This window comes from Macrotis lagotis, chromosome 3, assembly GCF_037893015.1.
Source record: "Macrotis lagotis isolate mMagLag1 chromosome 3, bilby.v1.9.chrom.fasta, whole genome shotgun sequence".
In the NCBI taxonomy this organism is placed as follows: Eukaryota; Metazoa; Chordata; class Mammalia; order Peramelemorphia; family Peramelidae; genus Macrotis; species Macrotis lagotis.
The window spans coordinates 219,996,861-220,023,644 of NC_133660.1; the positions used below are offsets into that span (position 1 = coordinate 219,996,861).

The window sequence follows — 26,784 nt, forward strand, 5'->3', positions numbered from 1 at the left end:
AAATGTGTTAGAAATCTTATTTTGAAAAGATTTTTAAAGCTTCAAATCTTCCCCAAAAGAATTTTAATTCATTTTCAAAATATAAACCTCAGTATCGTTATAAGGGGTAGCTACATATTGGTGCCCACTTCCCTAACACTTTATTTATCTCATATTTATTTTGAATATACACTTATTATACACATACTTCTATCTGTTGTTTCCCATGATAGATGTAAGCTTTTTGAGAGTATGGCTTGTTTCATTCTTTGTAAGCAATTGTATCTTCAGCATTCAGCATAACAATAATTATTTATTGATTGACTGATACAGAATCACAGACTCTTAGAATTCCCTCCTTCCCTCCCTCCTTCCTTCCTTCCTTCCTTCCTTCCTTCCTTCCTTCCTTCCTTCCTTCCTTCCTTCCTTCCTTCCTTCATTTGACAGGCATATACTAAACCCTTGAAATGCAGTCAGCTATGCTGGCATTGGAGGTTAGGAGGCAATCAAAGTAATCCTCCCCTCGTTGAGCTCCTACAGCCAAACACTGTTAGCTATACTTCATGATGTTTCCTGGGAGGCCCTGTTTATTAACCACACTTCCCAAAACTTCTTAGGAGACTTGGCAAGAATGAATATTTCTTTCTAACATTTCATCAGGAGTCTTATCTATCAAGAAACATATCTTGCTCTGCCTTCAACAGAGCATGTTTCAACCCAACTTTGGCTAGACTGGACACTAGTAGTTAGGTATTTTCTGCTTTGGTTGTCTCACCTGGCTAATTCTCCCAACAAGCTTTTATTTTGACTGCTAGATAGCTAGGGATAAATCTTTCTTACTAATTAGTGAGTTCATAGACCCTGGTTAAGGAGTAAGGTTCACTCCCTAAGCTCAGGATTAGGTGAATGACTTCAGAAAACCCCTAGAGCAGCTACCCCAGACCCCAATACCTTTTACTCTGTCAGCCTCCTGAACAATATACTAAGCCTAGGGCTTATCAGTACAACTAGCCATGTGTGAAATGAATATTTGGGAGTCTTGGCTGCTGAAGCTGGTCAGTACTGAAAATATATAATTCCCCCCCCTACAGATTAAATAGGATTTAAATAAATTTATAAGATTTTATAGATCAACCTTTAGAAAAATGGTACTCTGGGCCAGAAAACAGGAAATCTGGGTTCTAATCTTAGCTTTATCAGTTTCTGCCTATTAACCTTACTTTCTTCCTCCATGTGACAGGGATATTATGTACCCTTATTCCATTTTGAATAGAACCTCAGATAAGCATGATGATAGCAAATACAGACATATATTTAATCATGGAATAAAAGGTAATTTTGTGTCAAAAGGCCAGTGCTTTGGAAATAGAATAACAGTCGTTAGAGTGATGTAATAGTCATTCACTTAGAATTACAGACAGATAATACAATGCATTTCAAGAGAGGCTACCAAATGACTTATATTATTCTGTTTCTTTATGGATTTCCTGATGAACTTCTAAGGACCATGGCAATGTCAACACAATACAGTTAGAAAGGGGCATGGCTAGCCACTCTAGATTCCTAGAGTATCATTGAATCGATTCTGAGAAGTTACATTGGCATGCTCCTGTTCCCCCTCACTGCAGGCTCTCCCTGAGTCCATACTGATTTCCCTGGCTTTGTTCCATGACCATGTACTCCATTCTGATGCTCTGTCTTGCCTTCTGTCTTTGTTTACCTGTGAACTCTGGCTTGACCTAGCCCAGACATCTTGTTTTATCTTTTCAACCCAGGCTTGGGTGATGCCTTTTTTTCCACCAGAAGGTTACTTTCCATAGAACTTTGATAAATGGCCTCCAAATCACTGTCAATCCTAATTAAGCTTCAGGATATAGGAACTGACAAATATCAAGCAATTTCTGCTAAGAACAAAAACCAAAACCAAAACCAAGCCCAAGGTCAACCTGAATATAGAGTGTAAAAGCTTTGAACTTCAAGAGAACTGATAGTTTTCTGTTCACTCCAGGTTTGTTCTTGGGAAAAGTAAAAATATCTAATTCATTTAGTCTTTTTTTTAAATTAAAGATTTTATTTATTTTGAGTTTCACAATTTTCCCCCTAATCTTACTTCCCTCCCTCCCCCTACCCCACACAGAAGGCAATTTGTCAGTCTTTACTATTCATTTAATCTTGCAAAACTAATTGAACCTGAGAGTTCTTTTGGTCACAAAGCTCCTTTAAACAATTTTAAAGAGTTACAAGCACTTTTTTCATAAGTATATTTCAAAGAGACCAAGAGTTCATATATGTCTAATTTCAAGTCTGGTAATTAATACACATGAACAAGAAGTAAGGGTCAGTATAAATGTTAAGAAACTACCCCACTATTCCAGGAGGCCAAGTCCTAAGGATTCCATGAGAGGGACTACGGTTGAATCATTTTGTTCAAGTCTTTTATCATCAGAATAATACAGTTCTCAATTATTTGCATAATTCAAGACAAGTAATGACAGGCATATGTGAAACGTAGAAATTGTCCAAAAGCTCATTCCCTCCCTTTTCTCTACTTCTCATTATAAACCATATGAATTGCTGATACATAACAAGTCTTTTACATTTCAATTTGACCCCTTCTTCTTTTCATTGAACTCCCATTTGATGGAAGAATTAAGGAAGCATGAAAAAAAATCACTGACAAGGGAAAAGGTAGAGAGATAGGCAAATAAGAAAAGAGATCTGGGGGCAAGACCAGAAAACCTACATAATAATAGGAATTTTTTATATAATCAGATGACTAAGATTACTAAAAATGTGTCCTGGTATTTAAATATATAATATATTACAATAAACAGCTTTGGGGTGATGAAAATAAACAGCTAAATCTCAGACTTTATATGCAGATATCAAAGGTTATTGAATTTTTATTATCAATCACAGTGGTCTCCCAACAAATCTGTTCATTTTCCAAAGAAAAACAGATCTTTGTTTTTAGTTTAATATTTGTAGGTTTCATATGCAACACTCTATGTTATGTCTAGATTGGTACCATTAAAATTTAAAAAGTACCAGAACATCTCATGAAGTGCATTTAACTTAATCACACTGAAACATTTTTAATTGCTTTCAATTAGATGACAGCTACAGTTTGCTTTCAAGGTAGAATATGATCAAATAAAAAAAGAGAAAAGTGTAAAACCAGTTGAGTAATTAGATCTAGAGTTTATTCCTCTCAAAAGAACACATACAAAATACATGTAAAAGCTACACAAAGATATCTACAAAGCAGGAGCAGAAAATAGAAAAGATGAAAGCTACAGTTCAGTGATTATACAGAAATGTAAATGCATGCATTAAAATATGCTCCATTTCTAAAGCTTCAAGAGTAAGGTTTCTCATATTAGCACTTATAGAAAAAACTAAAACCCGCTTGGGTTATACAACATATTTTGAAAAGGAGATACAGCTCTATACATATGTACATAAAATACACTGAAAATATGCACTTCATATATCCTCAATAGGAAGCCCTGGGTTATAGGTCAGTCAACAGTTGATCATAGACCTTTACTGTCAGTTTATGGAAATAAATGTAATAGAGGAAAAAAAGGAATCATTCACATTGCCATATAGAAGAATATAACAATCCAAAAGGTATTTACAACTCATTGATAAGAAGTAAAAGAAAAAACAGACATCACCATGTAAAAATATATATATTAAAAATATTAATGCTATCTCACATAAAAGAAATGGTGGTGCAACAAACATGGCACAATTAATGAGGTGAAAAAGTAAAAAATGGATACTGCTTCTGGAAAATTTTTTCCTGAATATGCTTATATTCAGATGGAAGATAGAATTATGTCTGTACCACAAAACACTTCCATTTAGAACATCTGTAGCTCATGGAAACAGTATTTGCTACAAATGGATATTGTATTCTTTGGGACAACAAATTTCATGCTCAAATTTTGCAGGAAAAACTGCTCTAGATTATGCTTTTTTTTAAATTTTCAAAATTAAAACTGACTCAATTAACTTAAAATGGATTCCAGCCAAAGCAGATCATTAACTGTCTTTACTCCCACTGGAAATTAAATATCAATTCTTTTCTTACTTGATATACTAGTAGTAAATCATATTTCTTAAACAAGTCATAGATCATAAAAGTTGAAACTTTGAATTTCCCCATTTTTCTTTTTTTTGATTCAAGATTCTCTGCAGTCCCCGGGCTCTTCCCTGAAGTTTCATTTAGTATCATTTCAATTTGATTCAATTTCCTCAATGCTTTGATTTTCAATATTATTCATTGCACTTAAATAGTAATGATTTGCTATTGATGCTTTTAAAGGGTTAAATAGTATTAATTAAAGTAATAAGATCAAGACAATAAGGAACCTACAAGAACTTATCTCTTCAAGAAATGGTGGGGTAAAAACTACTACCAGAAGTACTGGTGTGGCTACATTTGAAATTCAAATCCTCTTTAGAGCAGGAGGCAAGTACTCTATCCTTTTAGTGAAAACTTCATGATATTAAAAGAGCATCAGAATTTGAGTTCCCTTGTAATTCATTATTTACCAATTTCAAATCTCATAACACTCAAAATATTAAAAATGCATTTAAAAAACAGACATTTATTTTAATGATGAGACTGTCACAATAAAATTTTTGACTCAAAAAGTATGGTGCAAAAAGGTTATCTAATTTGGACTTTTAAAACTGAAAAATGGATGTAGAATATTGAGATAACTGTGAAAAAGTAAAGTAGCTGTAAGTGTAGAGGAAAGAATTAAAATCTAGAAATACCTGAAACGGATCTCTGATATCCAGGTTTTTCCTGTTTATCTGTCAGAGGAGTTGGGGGCGAGTAGTTGGCTTCAGAGAGTTTGGTAACATCTGATGGTGGTGTTGGAGGAGGTGGCAATAAAGTGCTGTTAGGGCTACTAATATCTCCTTCACCCACAAGTGTTAAGTCGGCCACATTCTCGTCATCTATAGTTTGTATGCCTTCAGTATGGAGTTCTTTGGACTGTCTCTTCCATATTTGTGCTGCTGCCGTTCCTTCCTGGACATGTGGAATTGGAGACAATGGGGCACTAAAGGGAACGCTGTGAGTCTTCTCTCTTGGGAGGGAAGCCAGTGGGGGCCTGGGCTTGCTCTCTGCAGGCCCGGGGCTCTTCACTGGACTTTCATTACCGTTTGGAGGAGATTCCAACTTTCCATTGGATTGCATGGCCTTTTCCTTGCTGCCATTTTTTACAGTTCTCTTGTTTAGACCTTTTGCTGTTGCAGGTGTTGATGTAGTTGGTTCTCCTGTGCAAGGTGGCAAACGGAGAAAATCTGGCAGGACGAGATCCTCTTTTCTTAGCAGCCCACGTTGGTCATCTGCTCTGTTGCTCTGAGCTTTGGAAATAAGCTCAAAAAATTCTATTGGGGTGGGGGGAAAAATCCATATTGATCATTTTAAAGAAAACTTATCACTGAGCAGCATCAACAATCACCAAATTCATTTTCTAGTAGGGCACTAAGCTAAGGATTATTAATTGGGAACCTTTTCATGATAGAGAACTTCTCATTCATATTAAAGGCAGAGTTAGCATAGAAACTCCTACAAGAGTTTATACTGACCATACTCAAATACCTAAAAACAAAGATTTATAAAACCTAGACTCCTGATTTTTTCCCATTGTTTCAAGGAATTTAAAAATGCATTAAATAAAATTTGTTCTAATTCCCATGTCACCTCTAAGTTTATTTTAAGAATAATTCAATATTCTTATATTTTAGCATAATCATATCAATACCTCAATACTTTTAGGGAATGATCCAATCAAACAAAGGTGTGTCATGATGTCATTCAAAGATCTTTCTTTAAAAAATATTTATCTTTTAAAATCTGAAGGCTTGAATCAAGATACCAGTCAATATAGTGTCTCTATTTAAAAGCTGGAAGAGAAGTTTGTGGAAACAAGTCACTTAGGACCTCACATCAACTCAAGAGCAAAGCAAAGAATTTTATTTCAAATTTCTCTCCTTCAGCCTTTTTATCCAAAGGGTGATAGTCACTATTTTCACTGGATGGCTTTCTAAAGGCTCTATAATATCCTTCTACATTACAAATCTCAAGAGTGGGTTTAAGGAATGAGATCTTTAACACTGTGGGAGCAAGAAGGAACTACTGGCGCATAAGGGAATAAAGAATTGCTAAAAGTCCCAACATGTCCCTGGGGAGAAGAAATGGCACTGGTCTACAGTCCCCCAAAAAAGGATTATTAATCTCATGACCTTCCCCTTCTCAGTGATACTCCTCCTGGATCCTATACTCCCTACCTAGAATATGACTCTCAGATTGATAAACATAATTTGTGGAATGAAAGTAAAGTAGAAGATCCCTGGGGAGTATAACCATTTGATTTTGTGGACTAATTTTTACGCTGGCTATAAAATTCATAGAAATGTGAATAATCAGGAAGAGCTGGAGCTGAATCATCATTACAGTATTCTTAGCTCTCAAGCATAATCATCTTTCTAAAAGAAGACCCAAGCTCCCTGTGCAAGGGGGAGAAAAGGTGAGGCCCTCCCTTATATGCCACTCTTTTCCTCCAATATTCAGAGTCCAGACTCCCAACTACCTATTTATATGTAGGCCTGGTCTACACCTCTTTGGTGTTGTGAATCTGGTGGAGGAACACTGCAGCAAAAGAAGAAACAATAGTTCTGTTCCTTTCTGCTTTCTCCCCAGAACAAGAGAGCAATTGATACATCTTTGGACAATTTTCCCAACTTGAATAAATCTAGATTGTGATTTCCAACTGCCAGGATTATATTTTCACATCTTACATAAGGTATAAGATTGAACTTGGGTCACAAGTGAAGCCACCATCTAGTCTCAAATAAAGTCTGTCTAAAAGATTTCATTTAAACTCTTTTTAATTCTTTAAAAAAAAATCTTCCTAGAATATAAAAACCACAAATCTGATGCTCCTTTGCTCCTTGGACAGATACAGTCAAAGTGAAAAATTCTATTTTTTAACTTCAATATGACAAAAATACCACAAAGCACTTACCTGGTTAATGGAAGTCACTGAAGAATGAGGTTAACAAATGTCATATTTTCACAACAAAGTTAGTAAGGGTTAGTTACGAGGCACATTTTTTTAATTGCTATACTAACTAAATTTAAGTTTTTGGTTACAACTATAGTGAAAGCTGCAATTTTCTGACAGTTTTCAATGCGTAGATCATTGAGTCCATTTTCATGTTATAAATGAGGAAACTGGGGCCTAGAGAGTCACTGTGATGTGTCTAAGGTCAGACAGCGAATCAGAGGCTGAGTTGGGATCAGAATGCAGGATCCTTCTGCTTTTCTATGTTACCATTTTTTTTTTGGATGGGAAGGAGGTTTCATATAAAGATAGTTACCTCTTTCTCCCATTAGGCTTTTCAACAGCATCTTTCATCTATATATAAAGGAAATGCAGAAAGATCTGATGCTAACCATAGGTCACCATGTGGCTTTTTTAAAAAGCGATTCTCATGAGTAAACAAAGACTGTGAAAGACATTTAGTAGTCCCATAAATATTAATGGGCAATAATCTGAGAAAACTGCTTTAAAGCTGTATTATAAAACCTCATTAATTTGGATGCAACTGATTTTATAATTTAGGATCTACTTAGACTGGACACAGGTTTAGGTTGGAGGTATTTTTGATAAAAAGGTTTAGATAAGCAAATTAATAGAATAAACAAGGTAGTAAGCAGCATATTTAGCATAGTTAAGGAAGCCATTCTTGGAGAATCTGAGTATGCTGCATGCAAATAGTGCTGCTAATTGCAAAATGAGTTATCTTCCTGAATGCTGATATGCTTCATTCCACAGCTCACCAAACTCTTTGTACCTTCTATGTTCTCATACAGGTTTCATTCCAAAATCCTTTGATTGGCATTCAATTCAATTTAATTCAGCAAACATTTTTTAAGCTTCTACCATGTGCAAGGCTCTCTTATAATCTGATTTCAATCCATCTTTTTCAGCCTTTTCCTTCTATTATCATCTATTCAATACTTTATGTTCCAGCCAACTTGTAGATGAGCAATTCTCTCCTGCCTCTATACTATTGCTCACAGTGTTCCCTATTGTTGGAATGCCCTCTTCTATCATCTCCATCTATCAATAACTTATCCCTTCTTCAGAATTCATATTGAATGCCACCAGCCCCCTGAAACATCCCCTAAAGCTTCCATTCAAGATGGAAGGCATTCCTTCTTTAGTTGAGCTCTCAGGATTGGGATTCTTAAGCATTTGCCATAACCTAATTTCTATTGTATTCATTTGTATATGTTTTATCTCTTCTACTTATTTACTTTTAGAGGGAAGGTACCATTCATATCACCCCAATATACTGCATTACACATAGCAACTGCTTAATAAATATTTGCTAAATTTGCTGCGTCATATCCACTCATTAAAGTAAATCCAGTGACTACTAATCCAAATTAATGAGGTTTTATTCTATTCCAAATTACACCAATAATATAAATATGCTACCATGACAGTGAAAGATGCATATTCTTAAGTGAAAGGAATTTCATTTTCCAAATGGTGAAGAAAAAAAAGAATGAATTTTCATAATTTTGCTTGAAAACTGTTATTGCATTTACTAAAACACATGGAAGTTTTAAAAAGTTCACATACCCTCTGCTTCGTCCAAATTAATTTTCTGATATTTTTTTTTCCCAATCTTTGCAATAGATTCTTCTCTCTTTGAAAGCCGGGGATCCCTAGCATTTTTTCCATTTTCTCCTTTTATTTTAATAGAATTAGACTTGCCTAGTGTTCTTTCCTCTCCCTGTATTAGAAGGAAAGTCAAAGTACTACTTACTACAAAGTTAAAATATTGCATTTCAGAAACATAATACACACTGAATACATTTGTTAGACAAGAAATATTTTAAATACAGATTGTAGAATTACAGATATCACTCATATTGATTAAACCCCATAAAATGTAGAAATTATATCAAGCATAGTTTTATTAAGCCCAACCAGCACCAAGGGAAAAGAAAAAGCAATGGTTCAGTTCTAAGTTGAACTACTGGAGTACAAATTAAATGAACTGAGCAGTTGCAGGAAGGACATAAACACCAAACAGAATTGTGGCTCTTCAATTCTGGGAGGAAAAGCAAATTCAGAGAAAAGGAAAAAGACAGTTTGTTAGTGAGGTCAACAGAAACATGTATATTTATAGCCATGGCCATTAGAGGGGCATGACCAGGGGTGGCGTTTGGCAAATGGCCCCAAAGCTTCTACTTCTAAAGACAAACTTACAACCATGAGGAAATGTTTGGAACAAATGTGGTGAGAAATATTACCGTAGCGGAGTGATTTCTGGAACTGGGAATTCCAGCTATATTCTGTTTGGCTGATGCAACTTTCTGTTTTTCTGTGAATACTAAACATAATGAGATATCTTTATAATCCTGAGACATCATGAACTCATACAAACATTGAAATTCAATTACTATCAAGTTGTCTTTGAAGAGAGATTAAGCCTCTAAGAGAGGGTTAAAAAGCAAATTTTTTTCTTAAACATTGTTTTTTAAAGCTATTTGTATCTGTGACATATATTTTACAGAGTGGTCATTCAAAAGAAAAAAATTCCAATTTCCTAGAACACAGAATATTATTTTCTATGATACGTTGCATAATTTGTGGCTCAGGAAGTGCTGCTTGGCAAAAAAAAAAAAAGCCCAAAGGTAATAAGTAATTAAGTTTAGAGCTATTTCAAGATAAATATATTAAAAAACTTCTGCAGAATATTTCTTCTTGTGTAGGGTGTTCCCCACTCCTGAATCATCTCCTTCCTCCTCATCTCTTAACCCTAGAAATCTCCAAATCCCTTTGAGATTAGCTTCAAGTGCTATCTCCTTCTATTTAAAAAATAGAACCTGGGAAATTCTCTAATCCAAATCCCTTATATTACAGAAGAGGAAATAATGGAGAGTGACTTGGCCAAATATTTTGAGTGGTTTCTTCTCCCTCATCCAGCGTACTATTGATTGCATATATTCAAATACTAAAAAGCATTTATTTTGTCATGAATGAGGGTCAGAAGATTAGACTCCATTTGGGGAAGAAATGACTATCTTCATTTGCATGTATCAGATAAATATTTAGGCATGGATATATTAAAACAAAATATTAAGAATCAATTGATTGGATTGATCCAATCCAATATCTCCTAAATTTAAATCTCTGGAAAAACATACATATATATATATGATATTCATATGCATATATATTTACCCAGACCACTATTCAGTATAAATATCATGTATACATTGAAAAAATATACTTGATTATAGGATTATAGTCCTCACTCATTTTACATAAGTCATGTTGGGGGGAAGGGCAGCTAGTAATATTCAAATCAATAGTTAACATTATTGAGGAAGGTGGTTTCTCCTAAACCCACTGAGGGGATGCTATTCAACCACAGTGAGGACTTTCTCTTTCCTATGGCTGCATTCAGGATGCAACTCATCAATTTTGAAAAACCAGCTATGAAAGTTCCTTAGTGATAACCCACATTTGAGGATAATCAGCACATTCAAAGTGGTACAAATAAAATGTCATACTGTGTTTTTACCTTTTCCTTTAGTAGGATCCTTTTCTTCTAAGATCACTCTTTGTCCATCTAGATTAGAAATAGGAACACCAAGATCTAACGGCTCCTTTTCTCCACTCTAAAGGCAAAACACAGTTTATTTTATAGTACAAATAAATTCTTGCCAAGTTAGGAGACATCTGAAATGTAAAACTGAGATGGCAGCTAGACAGTCCAAGGACTTAAATCATTATCTACTTATAGGATTTTTTAATTTATAGGAATGCCAAAGAACTGAAAATCAATTTGGTTCTTTTCCATCCTATTGTTGGTAATTGAAAGACAATTATAGTTTAGTGGATAACTAGACTGAGGCACAGACAGGCAGAGATTTAAATGTTTATTATTTGTCAAATACTATTTAAAATTCTTGCTAATATATACATAATAGTGTTGTTTCATTTAAAAAATACTAGCTAATTAAATTGGCATTTTAAATTGAGATTTCATGTTCCCAAAAAATTAGTTTCACAGATCAAATCGTCTTGTAGTACTTAATTTTAACTAGGTGAAGGTTATTCTTAAATGAGTCTATAGTTTGTTAATATATTTATATTAGACTAAGTACTCTATTATATGACAGATAGATAGATAGATAGATAGATAGATAGATAGATAGATAGACAGATAGATAGATAGATGGATAGAGTCTGTTATTTTCTAGTGTATATAGTCTAAGTCAGAGGCATGGAAACATAGTCCGTAGGTTTACAACACTCCTAAGTATGAACCAAAACAGATTAAAATGTAACTGGAAAATATTAATTAAAATAAAATAGATTATCAGTAATGTTAGCCTATGGTTTTATAAGTCAATATAAGGCCCTTAGAGATCCTTATGTATGGCTTAGTGGTCCATGTCTATTTGAGTTTTACATCACTGGTTTAAGCAACATGGTTGCTTTGGTATCTATGTGAGGAGGGATGGAAGAAGGAAGAGATCTGAGGTAAGAAGTCCAATCATGAGGTTCTTGTAATAGTCCAGGTAAGAAATAATAAGAGTTCAAAGTAGGGAGAGATCATGAGATGTAAGATGTATACAAGAAGAGGGATTTGAGAGATAATACAACATTAGAACTTTGGCAATTGATTGGATATTTGAGATGAGGGAAGTGACTGTGAGATGGTGAACCTGCATGTTTGAGCATGGTCGAATTCCTAACAGAAATAGAGAAGTTTAGGAAGAGGGGTGGGAAAATAGTGAGCTCTGCTTTGAACATGTTGATATGACTATGAGACTATGAGACAACCACTTCAAAATGTCCCCTTAGTAAACTATTTTTCATCATCCCAGAACTGGGAACAAGAGCAGAGAGTACTAAGAGGTAAATTTAAGCCTGATATAAAGAAAAACTTGCTAATAATTAGAGTTTTTCAAAAGTAGGATGTCCTGCTTTGAGAAAGAGTGGATTCCTCATCACTGGAGAACCCACTAAAGTGGAAGCCTGATGACTATTCCTATCTGGCAAGTAATACATGGAACTCTTGTTGCAGGTGCCACCTCTGAGGTCCCTTGCAAGATTTATGCTATTTTTAGTAGTAGAATGGCCATGATCACCTCTTAAGATTCTTTTCTGATCCATGTTTCTATGATAATATATTCAGTCATTGAACTACAGAGATAGAATGAATGTCTATTGCCAAACTATTTCAACTATTAGGCTGTGATAAAGAACATGAAGTTGATACTGAACTCAATTTAATTATAACATTATGAGTGAGAGAACAATGACCAGTTCTGAGGAATTCATGACTAAAAAACAGATAAAACATAACACATGAAGTACTAGCAAAAAGAGTTATTTGTGGCCGTGCAGCTTTGAGTAGAGCAAGGACATTCACAGTCTACTATATTTCTGTTCGGTTTTTCTCCATGGTGTTCTTTCATAAAGTATGGGGCAGTAACTGGCCAGCTAGAAACCAGGGAGTCTCAACCTCCCAGCGTTATAAGTAATTCTTTAAGACTGTGAAGTGCAGAGAGAGTGACTCCCTACACTGGTATAGGAGACTCCTTACCCAGGCGAAATCCAGGTCCAGTCCCTATCCTTTTCTTAGGAAGAGACAGACTCTGACCCCTCTCCTACGTGGCTGCAGATATGAGTTCATAGTTGTCGTACTACTGAGCAGACAGAACACATTTCATTACCAGATGGGGTGGGTTAGGCTGGTGGGGAAAAAAGCCTGGGAATAACTAAATGTAAATACATTTTTTTAGAGTAGTTGTACAGGTGAAAAACAAAAATGAGTCATCGATCTTTCCCCGCTGCCCACAGTACATGTGATGGCATGAGCAGTGGAAAAGTAAAGCCATGCAGGGAATGCTCCAGGAAAACCACACACAAAGACAGCAGGGGGAACCTTCAAAGGTGCTCTAGGCTAAGCCCTTGATTTTACAGGATGACACTGAGGTTCTGAGGGGCTAGAGACTAGTCCAAGTTACAGCAAATGCAGAACTAAAGGGAGCAGCTCAGTCTCAAGATTCTTTTTCTAAGACTCTTTCTTGCAAGCCTACTATATGAAGCCCAAAAGAAATGAGAGCACCAATGGCCTACTCTTCTTAAAAATAGCCATCAGAGTGCAACAATCAAGGACAATTTTAGGGTATCTGTGACAGAGAATACCATCTGTATCCAAAGAAAGAATTCTGGAGTTTAAACAAAGACCAAAGACTATTACCTTTAATTTTTTTTTTAAAAAAAAGTTATCTTATTATGTAATTTTGCTATCTCATATTTTATTTTTTCCTTAAGGATATGATTTCTCTCTCAACACATTCAATTTTGATCAACATACAGCATGGAAACAATAGAAAGACTATCAGACTGCCTTCTGTGGGGGGTGGGGAGAGGGAAGCGTGATTGGTGGGGAAATTGTAAAATTAAAAAAGAATTTTAAAATAGCCATCAGAATCTTTTACACCATGCTCTAATTTTCTCTCTGATGACTCCTGCCCAGGTGGAGACAATCCTGGATTCTCAAACTTGCCAGGCTTCAAATATAGACTCTGCCAGGACAGACTGTGTTATCTGTGGTCCTCAAGCTGGCCTAGCTCAGTTCAGACAGGGTTATCACCACAAGATCAGAGGATAAATTTTTCTTGGTTGTAGAAATATGTGAAATGCTTTCTCAAGGTAGAGAGGAGTTACTATCTGCACTGGAGCAAAATCATGGCTCTTCCCCAAAAATGAAGCATTATCATTTATAAGGAAAATAGAGAATGCCAAGATGAGAAAAATTCACTGAACAGTATTCACTATTTAATTTACCAGGTAGGTTATGCTGAACAGGCAGCATAATTTATAAGATACTTACTAGTCTCACCACAAGGTCACTAAGATTCAAACCATATTTGGCCACCACAGGTCGCAGCACTTCAGTGACTGGCTTGGTGGGTTTGGCCTTCAGTCCCACTGACCTATTAATTGGGACAAGATCAAGCCTGGGGAAAGGGAAGGGAATGTACTGAGAAATTATTTGCAACAAATACATTTAAATTTACAGAAATCTTTGTATAAAGATATTAATAAATAATAATACTGTTTTGGAAGATATTTGCTCCATGCCATCTGTTAGTTTTACACAATACCTTCTTAAGTTTCGACTATATGCATTAAAAATTTTTTTTAATTCCCAAGAGTAAATCTAGAAATGACTTCTTTTAGATTTATAATTCATGTTGCACATGATACCTAACATGAAAAGCAATTAGTAACTTATATAACTAAATTATTTTAAAGTTAAACCTAATTCTTCTCTTTGGACATAAAGGTATAATAGAAATTCCCATTTATATAGCACTTGAGAGTTAGCCAACTACTTTTTTCATAAACCAAAACTGGTTGGCAAGTTGCATATATCCATTTTACATATGAGAAAACTAAAGTTCAGATGTGAGTAGGGTCCCACAAATGTTAAGTCCCTCCTGAATTTCTAGATATGTTATCAAGAAGAAATGTTTAAAATTCCCTTGAAGACAAAGAAGTCAAAGCTCCCAGGCTCCTAGCTGGTTAAATGAATGTGTTCAAGGAAGTTGCTCCCAAGCAGAACAAAATAGTGGTAAAAAATAGGGAGGATCTCCAGTGCTAGGTGGCCCTACCATGAGCACAGCTGACACCCTCTCTGCTCCAGGGCCCATCTTGGCAGGTCTCATTTAGGCTCCCATCATCCATTGATGGCTAATAGTACATGGAGGACAGAACTGGCTTGATTACATTGCTTTGTCATTTATATTGTACAGTTTTTTAATAGCTATACACAGATCAAAGGAAATGCCTACTTATCACCTAGACACAAGGGCAACTATAATAACTCTTAGGGAAGTTCATTTAAAAGAAAAAAGACCTCTCTGGCTACAGAGACATCAGTTAAGTTGAAACCCATTTTTTTTATCTCTTACCGGAACAAAGTACGTTTTTCTAAGCGTAGGTCCCTAGAATCCAAGATGCTGCTGTCTTGATGCAGTACTAAAGGCTTCAGGGCACGTGAAAAGAACAAAAGCAAACAAAATTAAAGTGGGAACAAGCATCTTCCCCTGAAATATTGAACAATATGTAATGGAATGCACAGCTGTGCAGAGAACAAAAGCACAGCTTCAAAAATAGCCCATCAAAAGAGAAAGAAAAGTTAGCATTCTTTGCATCTAAAACTAATAATAGCTTTGGGAGCTTGCAGGAAGCAACATAACATAATTCTCATAATCTGGGCTACTTCAAGGGACATTGTTTGCATAAGAAATACTAAGCAAACAGGGTCAGACATTAAAAGTTAGAACAAAGTCAGAATGGAGAAAATATTTTGTTAGAATTAAAAAAAAAACCAAGATAAATAAATCACCATCTGTTGCACTTCACTGATAAGCCCAGGATCCTTTTAAAAATCACAAGTGAACACCAAGTACCTTATCCCCTCCTACTAAAAAAAGGTCAACTGCAGCCACATTGATTCCATGTTTCTCACACAGCCCAGACAATATTTCTTTGATTGAGAATCCAGATTTCACAACCACCACACAAGATGTTCCATCAGGAAGGTTTATGCAGCAGTGCTTGGATGACTTGTCCTTTTCAGCCATTGACACCCTACAGGTTTCCGACTTGAGAAAGAGAGAAAGAAACATGAATAAGGTACTGAAAGTGAAAATTAAAAGTAGGAATAAAGTATCTCAACTGAAGAACATTTATTGAGTCAGGCAAAGTTATCTATTGCAACAACTTAATATAAATACTCTAATATAATACTCTAAGGCAAGGGTGCCCAATTCAAATCAAGACCGATATAAGGCTGCATACTGACTTAGAAAATCAGAAATTAATATCATCCATGGTTTATTATGTTGCCATTTATTTTGTAAAATATTTGTAGTTTAATCTGATTGGGTGCCACTTGGGAGTCTGGTGGGACCTCGAGTTTGACCCTTTTCTGAAGATTCTAGATTTCCTGGGCTTGCAATTGCAAGCCTTCTATAGTCATCCACAGTATCCAGGCTCAAAACAATATAGAAGCAGGTAACCAATCTTTTAATGTTAATATCTGAAATTAACTGGTTTCAAATTCATACAACAGACAGCGAGAACATGTCCCTGGACTCACCTAACTTAAATGGATTTTAGACAATCACTGTTACCTCTTTCATTGTCAATAAATAGTTATCTCCTTAAATGTGAGAAATCTAACAAATCTAGATAGTATACTTCATGGAGAAAATCTACTAAATATTTATAAGCAAAAGCACAAGCACCATTTTTTTTTATTTAAGGATTAATGGGAAGGGTTGGTTCCCTAGCAACATTCTCCCAAACCAAGAGACACTATATCCTTCACATATAAAGATGGCACTAGACAATGTCTCTTTAAACTACTTTCCCCAAAGCAGTGAGTGACAGGTTACAACTGATTTTTTCCCAACAAATTCTTAATTTAGTACCTACTGTGTGGTCAATACTATGCCAAAAAAGCTATAAGACAAAAATTCTTGTCCTCAAGGAACTTAGGAAGACAGGATTCACACAGAAAGCAGTTAGCTGATGGTATGAAGGACAATAACAATGACCCCCATTTCTTTAGCACTTGAAAGTTTTCTCCCAAGACCTGATAGGAGGGAGCACAAGTCATACTATTCCCATTTTATATATGAGGAAAATTTGACTTGGAGGGATTAAGAGACCAGTCAAGTGGTAACTCTAAGACAACTCTTCTACATAACAATATAAAACAATATATAAGTAAGTCAAAATTAAGTTCCACAGATGATAATTGGTTTAGATGTTCAAAGAAGGAAGAAATAATTACAGCTGGAGGAATCAGAGAAGCCTTTCTGGAAGATGTGGATCTTGAATCAGGTCCTGAAGAAGGATAAGACTTAAATAAGTAGGGGGGGGGAGGACATTCCTCATGAGGTGAATTGTGTGAACAAAAGCACAGAGGTGGGAACAACCACGCCATTTCCAAGAAATGACTGCCATCACAACAAAAGGATTTCCAGACAATGCTATAAGCATCTCTTCCACTGGAAATTAGGTATCCTGGCTGGATACTTCTACAAAATTCTCCATCAGCTCCAAGCTCAGCTCTTGTGGGATGGACCTGTGGGCACTAAATCTTTGGGCTTCCACTGTAAGGGAGCCTGCAGAGAGACTCCCAAACAGGAAACATTCTCACAAGCCATGAAGTGACAAGTTTGTATTCTCTTCACAGAAAACTCTATATGACAATTTTACAAATGCAAACCTTCCTTGATTCGCAGTTCAATAGTGAACCATTATAAAACTACCTCCTATCTCCTATGGAAACTGCAGAAAACCGCCTAGAAGAGTTTCAGTTTCAATAATGGCCCAGGTGTTATAGGTAATGCTGCCTTTCTGATGGACTCCATCACAGGAGTACAATGGATATGGAATCAGAAGAGATCAAGGTTTGAACCTCAACTCCAAACAGGGACAAGCTATGATACCTTATCATTGCAAGTGATCTATTCTCTCTGAGCCTCAGTATACTCATCTGTAAAATGGGGGTTATCTTTTGTGTGCTGCCTACCTCCCATGGATGGTGTGAGGAAAGTACTTTGTAACTGGAAAATATGAGCTAATGATGATAATAAGAATATTTTTTTTGGCAAGGAAATGGGGTTAAGTGGCTTGCCCAAGGCCACACAACTAGGTAATTATTAAGTGTCTGAGGCTGGATTTGAACTCAGGTACTCCTGACTCCAGGGCTGGTGCTCTATCCACTGTGCCACCCAGCCACCCCCAAAGAATATTTTCTATAAGATATTCTCTGCAGCTTTAGTAAGGCCCTATTGGAGAGCTTTCTCAGGGTGCCAAGGGTTCCTTTAGGCTAGGTTAATGATGCTGCCTGCCTGCCTGCCTCCTATCTCAGGCTCCACCTGACTGAACTCCCAGAGGCTGATGTCCAGTTTGCATTTTCTCACTTCAATGCTCAAAGACCAATACTGAGTGAGGTGGGCATATGAAGTCTGTGCTAGTGGGAGAAATTAGTTTTGCTTCAGAAATTATAAATGCTTCAAATATGAAGAAGTGTTTTTTTTTTTTCCCTACAAGCTGTTAATCTCCAAAATAAGGCTAGGATGCCATGGGCCTTTTTGGAGGCTATATGACACTGTTGATTTGTACTGCACAGGCAAGTCCCTCAGGTTTTTATGTGAACTACTGCAGTTTGGGCACATCCTGTATAAGCTGTGATCTTAGGTTATATTAAAAGAAGTATAACATCACGGTGATATGTTACAAAATCTTAAAGATCATTAAGTTGCACCTATTTCATAAAACCTTCCTCCTAGAAGAGTTTGGGGGTCACATTATATGATGATTAGCTGAAGGAAAGTGGGATAGTTATCCTAGAGAAGAGAAGACTTAGAGGGACATCACAGCTGTCAAGGTTTCATGTAAAAGAGAGTTCAGTTTTGTTCTGTTTATCTCCAGCGTGTGTAACTAGGAATAATGGAGAGAAGCTGCCAAAAAACACATTTTAGCTCACTACAGGTCTTCAATCAGGGATCTCAGGGCCCTGGACTGAGAGTTGGAAGAGATCTCAGAGACCACTTAGACCAACTACTCTGAGTTAGAAACTGAGGAACCTGAGACTGGCCCAAGGTCACACAACTAGAACCTATGTAGGGTTGGATTTGAAATGGAATTACTTTCAATAGTGTCTTTCTGTACCTTGCATCTTGTAGACATTTGCATGTTGTTAGATTATAAGCTCATTGAGGGCAAAAACTGTCTTTGATTTTCTTAGCATTACTAGTGCTTAGCACATATTGAGGGCTTAATAAATGCTTGCTGACTAACTGGTTGACTAATTTTGCAAAAAAGGACTCCACAAATATTTGTTGACTGGCACAAAAAAGAGAAAATGTGTCCCAAATCAGAACATTCATTTCTAATATACCAACATTCATTAATAAATTGGGACATTTAGGATTTATTTTGTTATAAGACAAATTAATCCTAGTGAATTTGGGTGCTAAAGATAGCATAGAAAATGACTAGTTTCCAACATGGGGGTGATGATCAACCTTAATGGATTTGCTCATTCCATCAGTGCAACAATCAGGCACAATTTGGGGGTATCTGTGTTGGAGAATGCCATCTGTATCCAGAGAAAGAATTGTGGAGTTTGAATAAAGACCAAAGACTATTACCTTTAATTTTTTTAAAAAAACTTATCTTATTATGTGATTTTGCTATCATTTATACTTTTTTCTCCTTTAAGGATATGATTTCTCTCTCATCACGTTCTCACGTTCAACTCTTAGAAACAATGTAAAGACTAACAGACTACTTTTGTGGGGGGTAGGGGCAAGGAAGCAAGGTTAGGGGAAAAATTGTAAAATTCAAAATAAGTGAATAAATTTTTAAAAAAGAAAATGACTAGTTTCATCAATAAGATTTTATCACCACTTAAAAATAAGTTCATTTTGTTTCTGAAAAGTCAAAATTTACCAGGTCAAGGCTTGCAGCAGAAGACATGGAACCTTGTGATTCACGTCGATGTAATCTTCCATTAGAGTGAAGAGTATCTTTGAGGAGAAACAGAGAGTAAGAGATGGTATTATTAGTCACTAAAGTAACAAGTATTAGTCACTAAAGTAAAAAGTTTTGTTTTGAAATTTCCATCTACTATCAAAATCACAATTATCTGCATACATCTCCAAATCTCTGCCTTGCTTAACTAAGTAGGTCAGACTCTACAGATATAAATCTATCTGAAAACTGTTATTAAAAAAATATTCGATTAGGTATTTGTTTTCTTGTGGAACTGAAAATATCTCTTTCAAAATTCTGAAGAGATAAACAAAGCCTGGGAGTTATACTCAAAGACTAACATTAAGATTATTCATTATATTAAGTAATAGAATTAGAATTCTGATCTCAAACTATACCAACACTAACCTCCAAATAACAACAGGTATTCAACAACAAAGTAGGTAATCTTTAATGATTCCACACCTGTGCTTTTGAAAGGGAAGAATAGACTTTCTAAATAGCTGGTTTTTCAAAATGCCTTTTCTTCAAAGCATTTTCACTAATTTGAACTAACTGAGGTCTAGGCCTGCTGGAATTGTTGGAAAACCCTGAATTTTTGAATATTTTCAAAGAATTACAGTTTTTGTTCCTCCAGTTGTATAGTATTTCTAAAAGAAGCTAAGAAAATACTTCCTAGCAAAGGTTAAGGGATTTACTGAAGTGAATGGTGATTTTAAATTATCTAATAGTTTTAGAGAAAATAGCAATCATTTCTATATGTTAGGAATTCCTCTAAAGTTTTTAAGGATACTTTATCTTTGTAATAAGAACTTGTTTGGAATGCAGACTTTACTGACTATCTGTGACCTTGGGGATCTCTGGGACTCAGTTTTCTTATCTGTAAAATGCTTATTCTCTACCAACTGCAAAATTCTATAATCTTACTATGAAGAAAGAACAGGGTAAGAAAAAGAAAATCAGACATATGCCAGAAGTAATAAAATAGAAAATACACTCAATTTGGAAAAAGAGGCTAAATTTGAATTTAGGCTAATTATGACTCCACACACTTCTCTTAAAATACACAATACATACTCTTAAGATGAAGCTATGTGGGTCTCAGTTTTCTAGTCTGCAAAAGATTAGAATAGATGATCTCCAGTTCTTCTAATTTTAAAATCTTATCATCTTATAATGAATAAAGAATAGCTAAGAAAAGGTAAACTTCTACCCAGTCTCTGTTTAAAGTATCACAAAGTGTAACAATGATTTCTGACTCAGTTGGGTTGGGTGTACCATCACTACTGCAAATTACTAAAGTAGACATTCTTAAACCTTTTTCTAGTACCATGAACCCCTTTAGCAGTCTGGTGACACCTATGGATCCCTTCTCAGGACAATGTTTTTAATACATAAAATAAAATGTACAGGATTCCAAAAAGGAAATCAAATATGATGAAATAAATTTAGAACTGTTTTTCTCTCATTCAAGGTCCCATGGACCTAAGATTAAACACCTTTGAACTGAAATAGAATTATAAAAGTGGAAGTAGAACATTAAGAGTGGGAAGTAATGATAATTTAGAATTTGGTATTTGGAAGGGACTACAAGACATAGAAGGTTAGAGTACATCTGTTCAACTTCCTCAATTTTGCAGATGAAGGAAGATGTAGAGTAGAGAAGGGTCTTGCCCAGTCACACAGTAAATTAGCGACAGAGCTAGGGCTGAGTCAGATTTCCTTGCTCTTAATTAATCCAGAGCTCTTTCCAACACCAAGCTGCTTTATCCAATAGATTTTCCCTTTTAAAATTTAATTCATTCATGTGTATAGATAGCTGAGATCTATAAGCCAGTTCCTAGTATACCACACTAACTCACCAGAATCCCTGAATAACAATGATTCTCTTTTAGCCTGGTTACAATATAAGACTGTGAGACAGGTCATTTGGTTTATCCTCTGTTCTTCCAGCAAGATCTTCCCATAAGTTATGTGTTATTGTGGAAAAGACATGTAGCATTCTGCCAGTTACAGCAGCACTAGCTACGTGTCCTTGGGTAATTCACTTAATCTCTGAGTCTGTCAGTTTTCACTCCTGGATCTACTTCACATGGCTGTGATTAAATTAATAAATAACCTTAAAAGCATTATAGAAATGTGAGTTATCATTACTACAACAATTTCCTCCACTCTTGTCTTTTAATCTTCAAAGAAAATTTCACAACCATACTTGGTAGTGCCTTCCAGTGACCAGTGTAAATCTTTCTGTTGCTCAATTTTTTCCAAATCACTTTTTTATGATTAAGTTATTCATATGCCAAACTTGCCCTAACAAAGATCCCATCCATTCTTTTCCTTTGATCCATCCCCTATTTGGGGAATGTCATCAGTCTCACCTTCACCAGCCCCTTCCTCAACTACTTTATCCTTCTAACAAAGGAATCTGTTAAGTTATTCCCCCTTATTTCTGAATGAATTAGTGGGGAAAAATGGAGAGAAAAAAAATCTCAAATTTCCCAGCTTTAATTTTAGTAAAAGGTTAACTTCGTTGAAGGATCTAGGGATTTCTAGCTTGTAGAAAAGAAGATTTAAGAGTATATGAGTGGGGTGGCTGTGTGGCCCAGTGGATAGAGCACTGGCCCTGGAGTCAGGAGTACCTGAGTTCAAATCCAGCCTCAGACACTTAATAACTACCTAGCTATGTGGCCTTGGGCAAGCCACTTAACCCCACTGCCTTGCAAAAACCTAAAAAAAGAAAGAGTCTATGAGTCTTCTTCAAGTATTACTTGAAAAGGTACCAGAGGGCAAAAGTGGGGCCAATGGTAGAAGTACAGGAAGGTAAACAATGGAATGAGTTGGATTAGAAGGTAGTGAATTCCCAAGCACGGGAGGAGTGACTAAAGTTGAAGCCGGTAATCACCTGTCACTGAGGGGGGTTTCATGTTTTGATAACAACTATACTGATTTAAAGGATCATAAACTTTTAGCTGAAAGGGACCTCAAAGGTGATTAAATCCCCATCATTTTACAAATGAGAGAATTGATTACCAGAGAAGATATATTTCCCCAAGTTCTCTACTAATACTAAGTATAAGAAAATTCTGAAAAATAAACTATACTCTGTATGGTTTTGATCTGTATAGTCTCATGCAAATGTATTTGAGCTAGGGTTTGAAGTGATGAATTGAATTAGAATTACATATACCCACAGTTTTTAGGAGGATCTGAAATTATTCTTATTTTTTGGCTAACTGTCTATTAAATGTATGCATGCCAGTGGGGGGAAAAAAACCTGTTCCTTTATTTATCTAGATGGAACAATCTTTAAATTATCTCACTTCCTTTCTTCTCTTAACCACCTGTGGTTTCATGTGGAAAACATTATGGACCAATTGATATAGCCAAAAAGGACAATGCTACCAACCATGAGGGTGATCCCCATGTTCCTTCTTCTTCTGGGACCGTTGAGTGCTCTTATTCCTTGACCAGGAAAAAAATGTTCCTTTGCGTTTCTTCTCCCCATCCTCTTCTCCTGATTCTTCATTTAGGGATCTTCCTGATTTTGATTTTCCACTTAACTGTCATTAAATTTAAAGCTTTTTAAAACAATATGTCATCTGTCTATTAAAATGTTAAAGTATATTGGGCACTAAACTGAAAAATGGATGGAACATACCTCTGATGATTACATTAAAATTCAATTCAATACTCATTTTTAATAAAAATTTCTCCTCTATGAACAATACTGTAATAAGTCCTCAGTTGTAAAGATGAAAAATGGCATAGTCTCTGCTCTAAAATATCTTGGGGTTTCTAGTGAGGAAACAACACATATTTGTATTGGGGCAGGTTGGAGCTAGTTTGTGGAGGGCCTTAGATATCAAGCTATTTTTAATAATATCTTTACATTAGGGAGAGTATTTTGGGAGCTATGTGAAGTATAAATTGGAGAGGGAGGAGACAGGAAAGCAAGACAATCATACAAATCAAATCAGCAATCCAAACGAGGATAAACTAGATATACTTTCTATATTTCAGCTGTTTATACTTAATATAGAGCATGCACACACACAAATGTATACATACTTTTATATATAGATATATATATACATATATGTATATTTGTATTGGGGTTATAGTATGCACATATACCATATGTTTGACATATGTATATAAACATATATCTATACGCACATATATACATGCATATTAGGTCTCTTCCCCCTCCCCATAGACGAAAGGTTTTGTGGCCTGCTCCTGCACTCCATCTGGCCCCAGAACTCTTACCCAAGGTTCCTTGGCTTTATGCCAATGGAGATTTTTGAGCACCGGAGGAACATGAGCAGAGTTTCACACTGAGAAGATTAATCTGGTAGTGTTGTTATGGTAGAGGAAGGAATGGATTGGAAAGAATAGAGATTTACTAGAGAACAGAGAAAACCAGTTGGGAGGCTATAAACAATAGCCCAATGAAAGGTGATAAGGCCGAGCTACATAGTGATCGTGGGAATGCTAAGGAGGAGAAAGATGAGAGTCACAGCAGAAAATCCACAGGGCCAGGCAATGACTGGATATGGGGAGGGAGGAGGGGAAGGAGTGATGGGAAATAAGGAAGCAGAGGCAACAAAGAGGCTACTCTTTCAGGAAGTATTTTTAGTATAGAGAAGAAGAGGGAATAGCTATAACGGGGTAGCAGCAGGGTTAAAAGACACAACTCGTGTTTTCTTTTGGACAAAGAGGAAGAACTACATATAGTACAGACAGAAGGGGTCAAAAAGACATAAGAGAGAAGGGAGAGCATTGACAAAGCTACGCTCTGATGAAGTTAGGAAAGAATGGGATCAAGAAACAGGGCTAGAGAGGTTTAGCTTCTGCAAGGAGGAAGGATACTTCTTCCTCAGAACAAGGAGGGAAGAAGGAGAGAAAGTTCATGTTGGATGATCTTTATCTTCTTAGTAAAATAGGGAGAAAGAAAACTTGATGCAAGGGAGAGAGATGGCAGTGGGTCAAGCACTTGGTCTAGGTAACTATTTAGGAGTTCAATTAGAATGTAAGATGGTGAATGAACAAAAATAAACCAGTTGAAGTTAGATAATATCAATTTGTAATGGATCCGAGCATCACAATTTTTTTAGCACTTAAGGTTTAATATGTGTTTGCTGAGTTGAAATGAATTTTATGAGCTCAAACAATAGAAAAAGAAAAGCAAATGTTGTCCAGAGCTAGGTCATTTGAACTAAAGGATAGGTATTAAGGCTTTGATCAGAAACAAAACCACCTATTTCTAAAGGAAAATAATTTTTTCGGACTCTTCCTGGAAAATACAAAAATTGCCTATATTTGAATGTTCAATATCTTTCACTACGTGCTTATCTTCTTCTATGCAAAAAATTGAATTGAGATTTCCATTCCCAAATCTACTAGAAGTATAATAAGCAGCACCTTTTTTGGCGTTGAGACATTAGAGCGATCTGAGCTGATGCTGTGTTTAGAGGCAGGACTACTTGGGACCTGTTGAGAATCAGGTAAAGAGCGACCTTCTACTTCTGCCAGAATACATTCTTGATAGAGCTGGGATTTCAGAAAACGAGTGTAACTATCAAACTTCATCAAGTTAAAAATCTGAAAAGTAAACACAGTGGAACATATGTGTACATAAGTCTACAATGCATTACTCAGGACTACAGTTAAAATGTGGAGTGGGTGGGCAGTATATGTCAATCAACCCCATTTTTGAGGACAATGTTTTTGCTCTACATTCTTCCCAAATGTCAAGGCCTCCTAAAACTCTTCTAGCATTTACATTTTTGTCTAAAGCCATTTGCCCAGTCACTTAACACTTTTAAAAACTGCCCTCTCATCACTGGCAGGATAATAAGCAGCCACAGTAATGAACAGATTATCAAGAGTCCACCAACTCAAAAACCTTTTATAAGTTTTACTTTACTGAAAATGAAGAGACATAAAAAACCCAGAATATTTCTAAGTGAGAGTTGCTTTCAGAGTCCAAATCCCAAATTAAAACTAACCAAATGCTTTTTCCATCTTGCTAATCCAAATTTGCAAATTGCTTCTCAAGTACTGTCAGTTCTTAAACTTTATAGCCTCAAGAATCCTAAACCTATTATAAAGAGCTCTAGGCTATCCGGTGGCCTTTCTGAACCACAATTTTGGAGTGAACCTAGAAAACTGAAAGTGGAGTCTGCAGCTGCTATTCAATACCTAAACTCTAAAGCTGAATCCAAATCAGAGTCTGTGAGACTAAGCAAACATCATTGGGAACACTACCAAATGAAGGTGAGGTCTTAGTAGGAATAGCAGCTATTTCTTATAATTTGGTGAGGAGGGGATTAGGGAGATGAGACTGGATCCCTCCATTAACACACATCAGCAACCTTTATCTGTGGTTTAGTTTTAGAAGCTGCCTTGGGCTTTCAGAAGCAGAATTAGTTGTTTGTGGTCACAAAGTATCTGTTAGAAGCAAGGACTTGAAAGGTATTCCTGACTCTTAAGTCCAGTTTTCTACCCATTCATTACCCTCTTGCCTTTCTCTCTACATTCTGCAACTTCCATAAAGCTCCTAAAGAGAATTTATCCAATATCTGGTTCTCCAAAAATTTCAAGGATGCATATACAAAATGCATTACCCATTTGTGGCCATTCACTCTGTGACAAAGAGTAACCTGGCATCACTGAAAAAAGCATGTAGTTTTCCAAATGGTATCTAGGCTAATTTCTATCTCCTATTCAATTCTGGCCTTAGATCACTGTTCATTTACAGGGACAATCAAAGGTATATTATTAAGGGACTAATTTGATAGACTACTTATATAATTGCATTTTATAACCTAGTTAATAGGTTTTTTTTACCCACTTTGTTCTTCTAATGTGGACTACAAAGTTGGTTTCTTTCAGGAAGAAAAATAATTTCATATGCAGCATCCACAGCATACACAGAATATATAGTAAGTATGCATGTACTAATAGATAAGAATGTTGAAGATCATAGAGTCATAGACCTCAGGAGTCACAAGTCCAATCCCTTTCATTTTACAGATAAGGAAACTAAGGGTCAGTCAGAAAGCTAGGATTTATTTATTTATTAAGCACCTGCTATGGGAACAGTTAGCCCTGGAAGCATTGGATTAAGCACTGGGTTAAGTGACTT

At 35.9% G+C, this 26,784-nt stretch overlaps 1 protein-coding gene across 4 annotated transcripts in view; it reads right to left on the bottom strand.

Moving 5' to 3' along the window:
• The window catches only part of RGS12 (regulator of G protein signaling 12), a 249,029-nt gene that overhangs the window by 56,082 nt on the left and 166,163 nt on the right, over positions 1-26,784 (bottom strand). For 3 of the 4 annotated variants that reach the window (XM_074229864.1, XM_074229865.1, XM_074229862.1), the window contains 10 exons: positions 25,059-25,238; positions 23,041-23,194; positions 19,593-19,669; positions 15,530-15,724; positions 15,029-15,102; positions 13,945-14,071; positions 10,615-10,711; positions 9,338-9,417; positions 8,661-8,814; positions 4,771-5,391 (listed from right to left, as the gene is read on the bottom strand). In XM_074229864.1, the coding sequence (XP_074085965.1) occupies positions 4,771-5,391; positions 8,661-8,814; positions 9,338-9,417; positions 10,615-10,711; positions 13,945-14,071; positions 15,029-15,102; positions 15,530-15,724; positions 19,593-19,669; positions 23,041-23,194; positions 25,059-25,238 (1,759 nt within the window). Of the gene's footprint in view, positions 1-4,770; positions 5,392-8,660; positions 8,815-9,337; positions 9,418-10,614; positions 10,712-13,944; positions 14,072-15,028; positions 15,103-15,529; positions 15,725-19,592; positions 19,670-23,040; positions 23,195-25,058; positions 25,239-26,784 lie in introns of those variants that run through there. The other variant, XM_074229863.1, reaches the window with a different exon arrangement.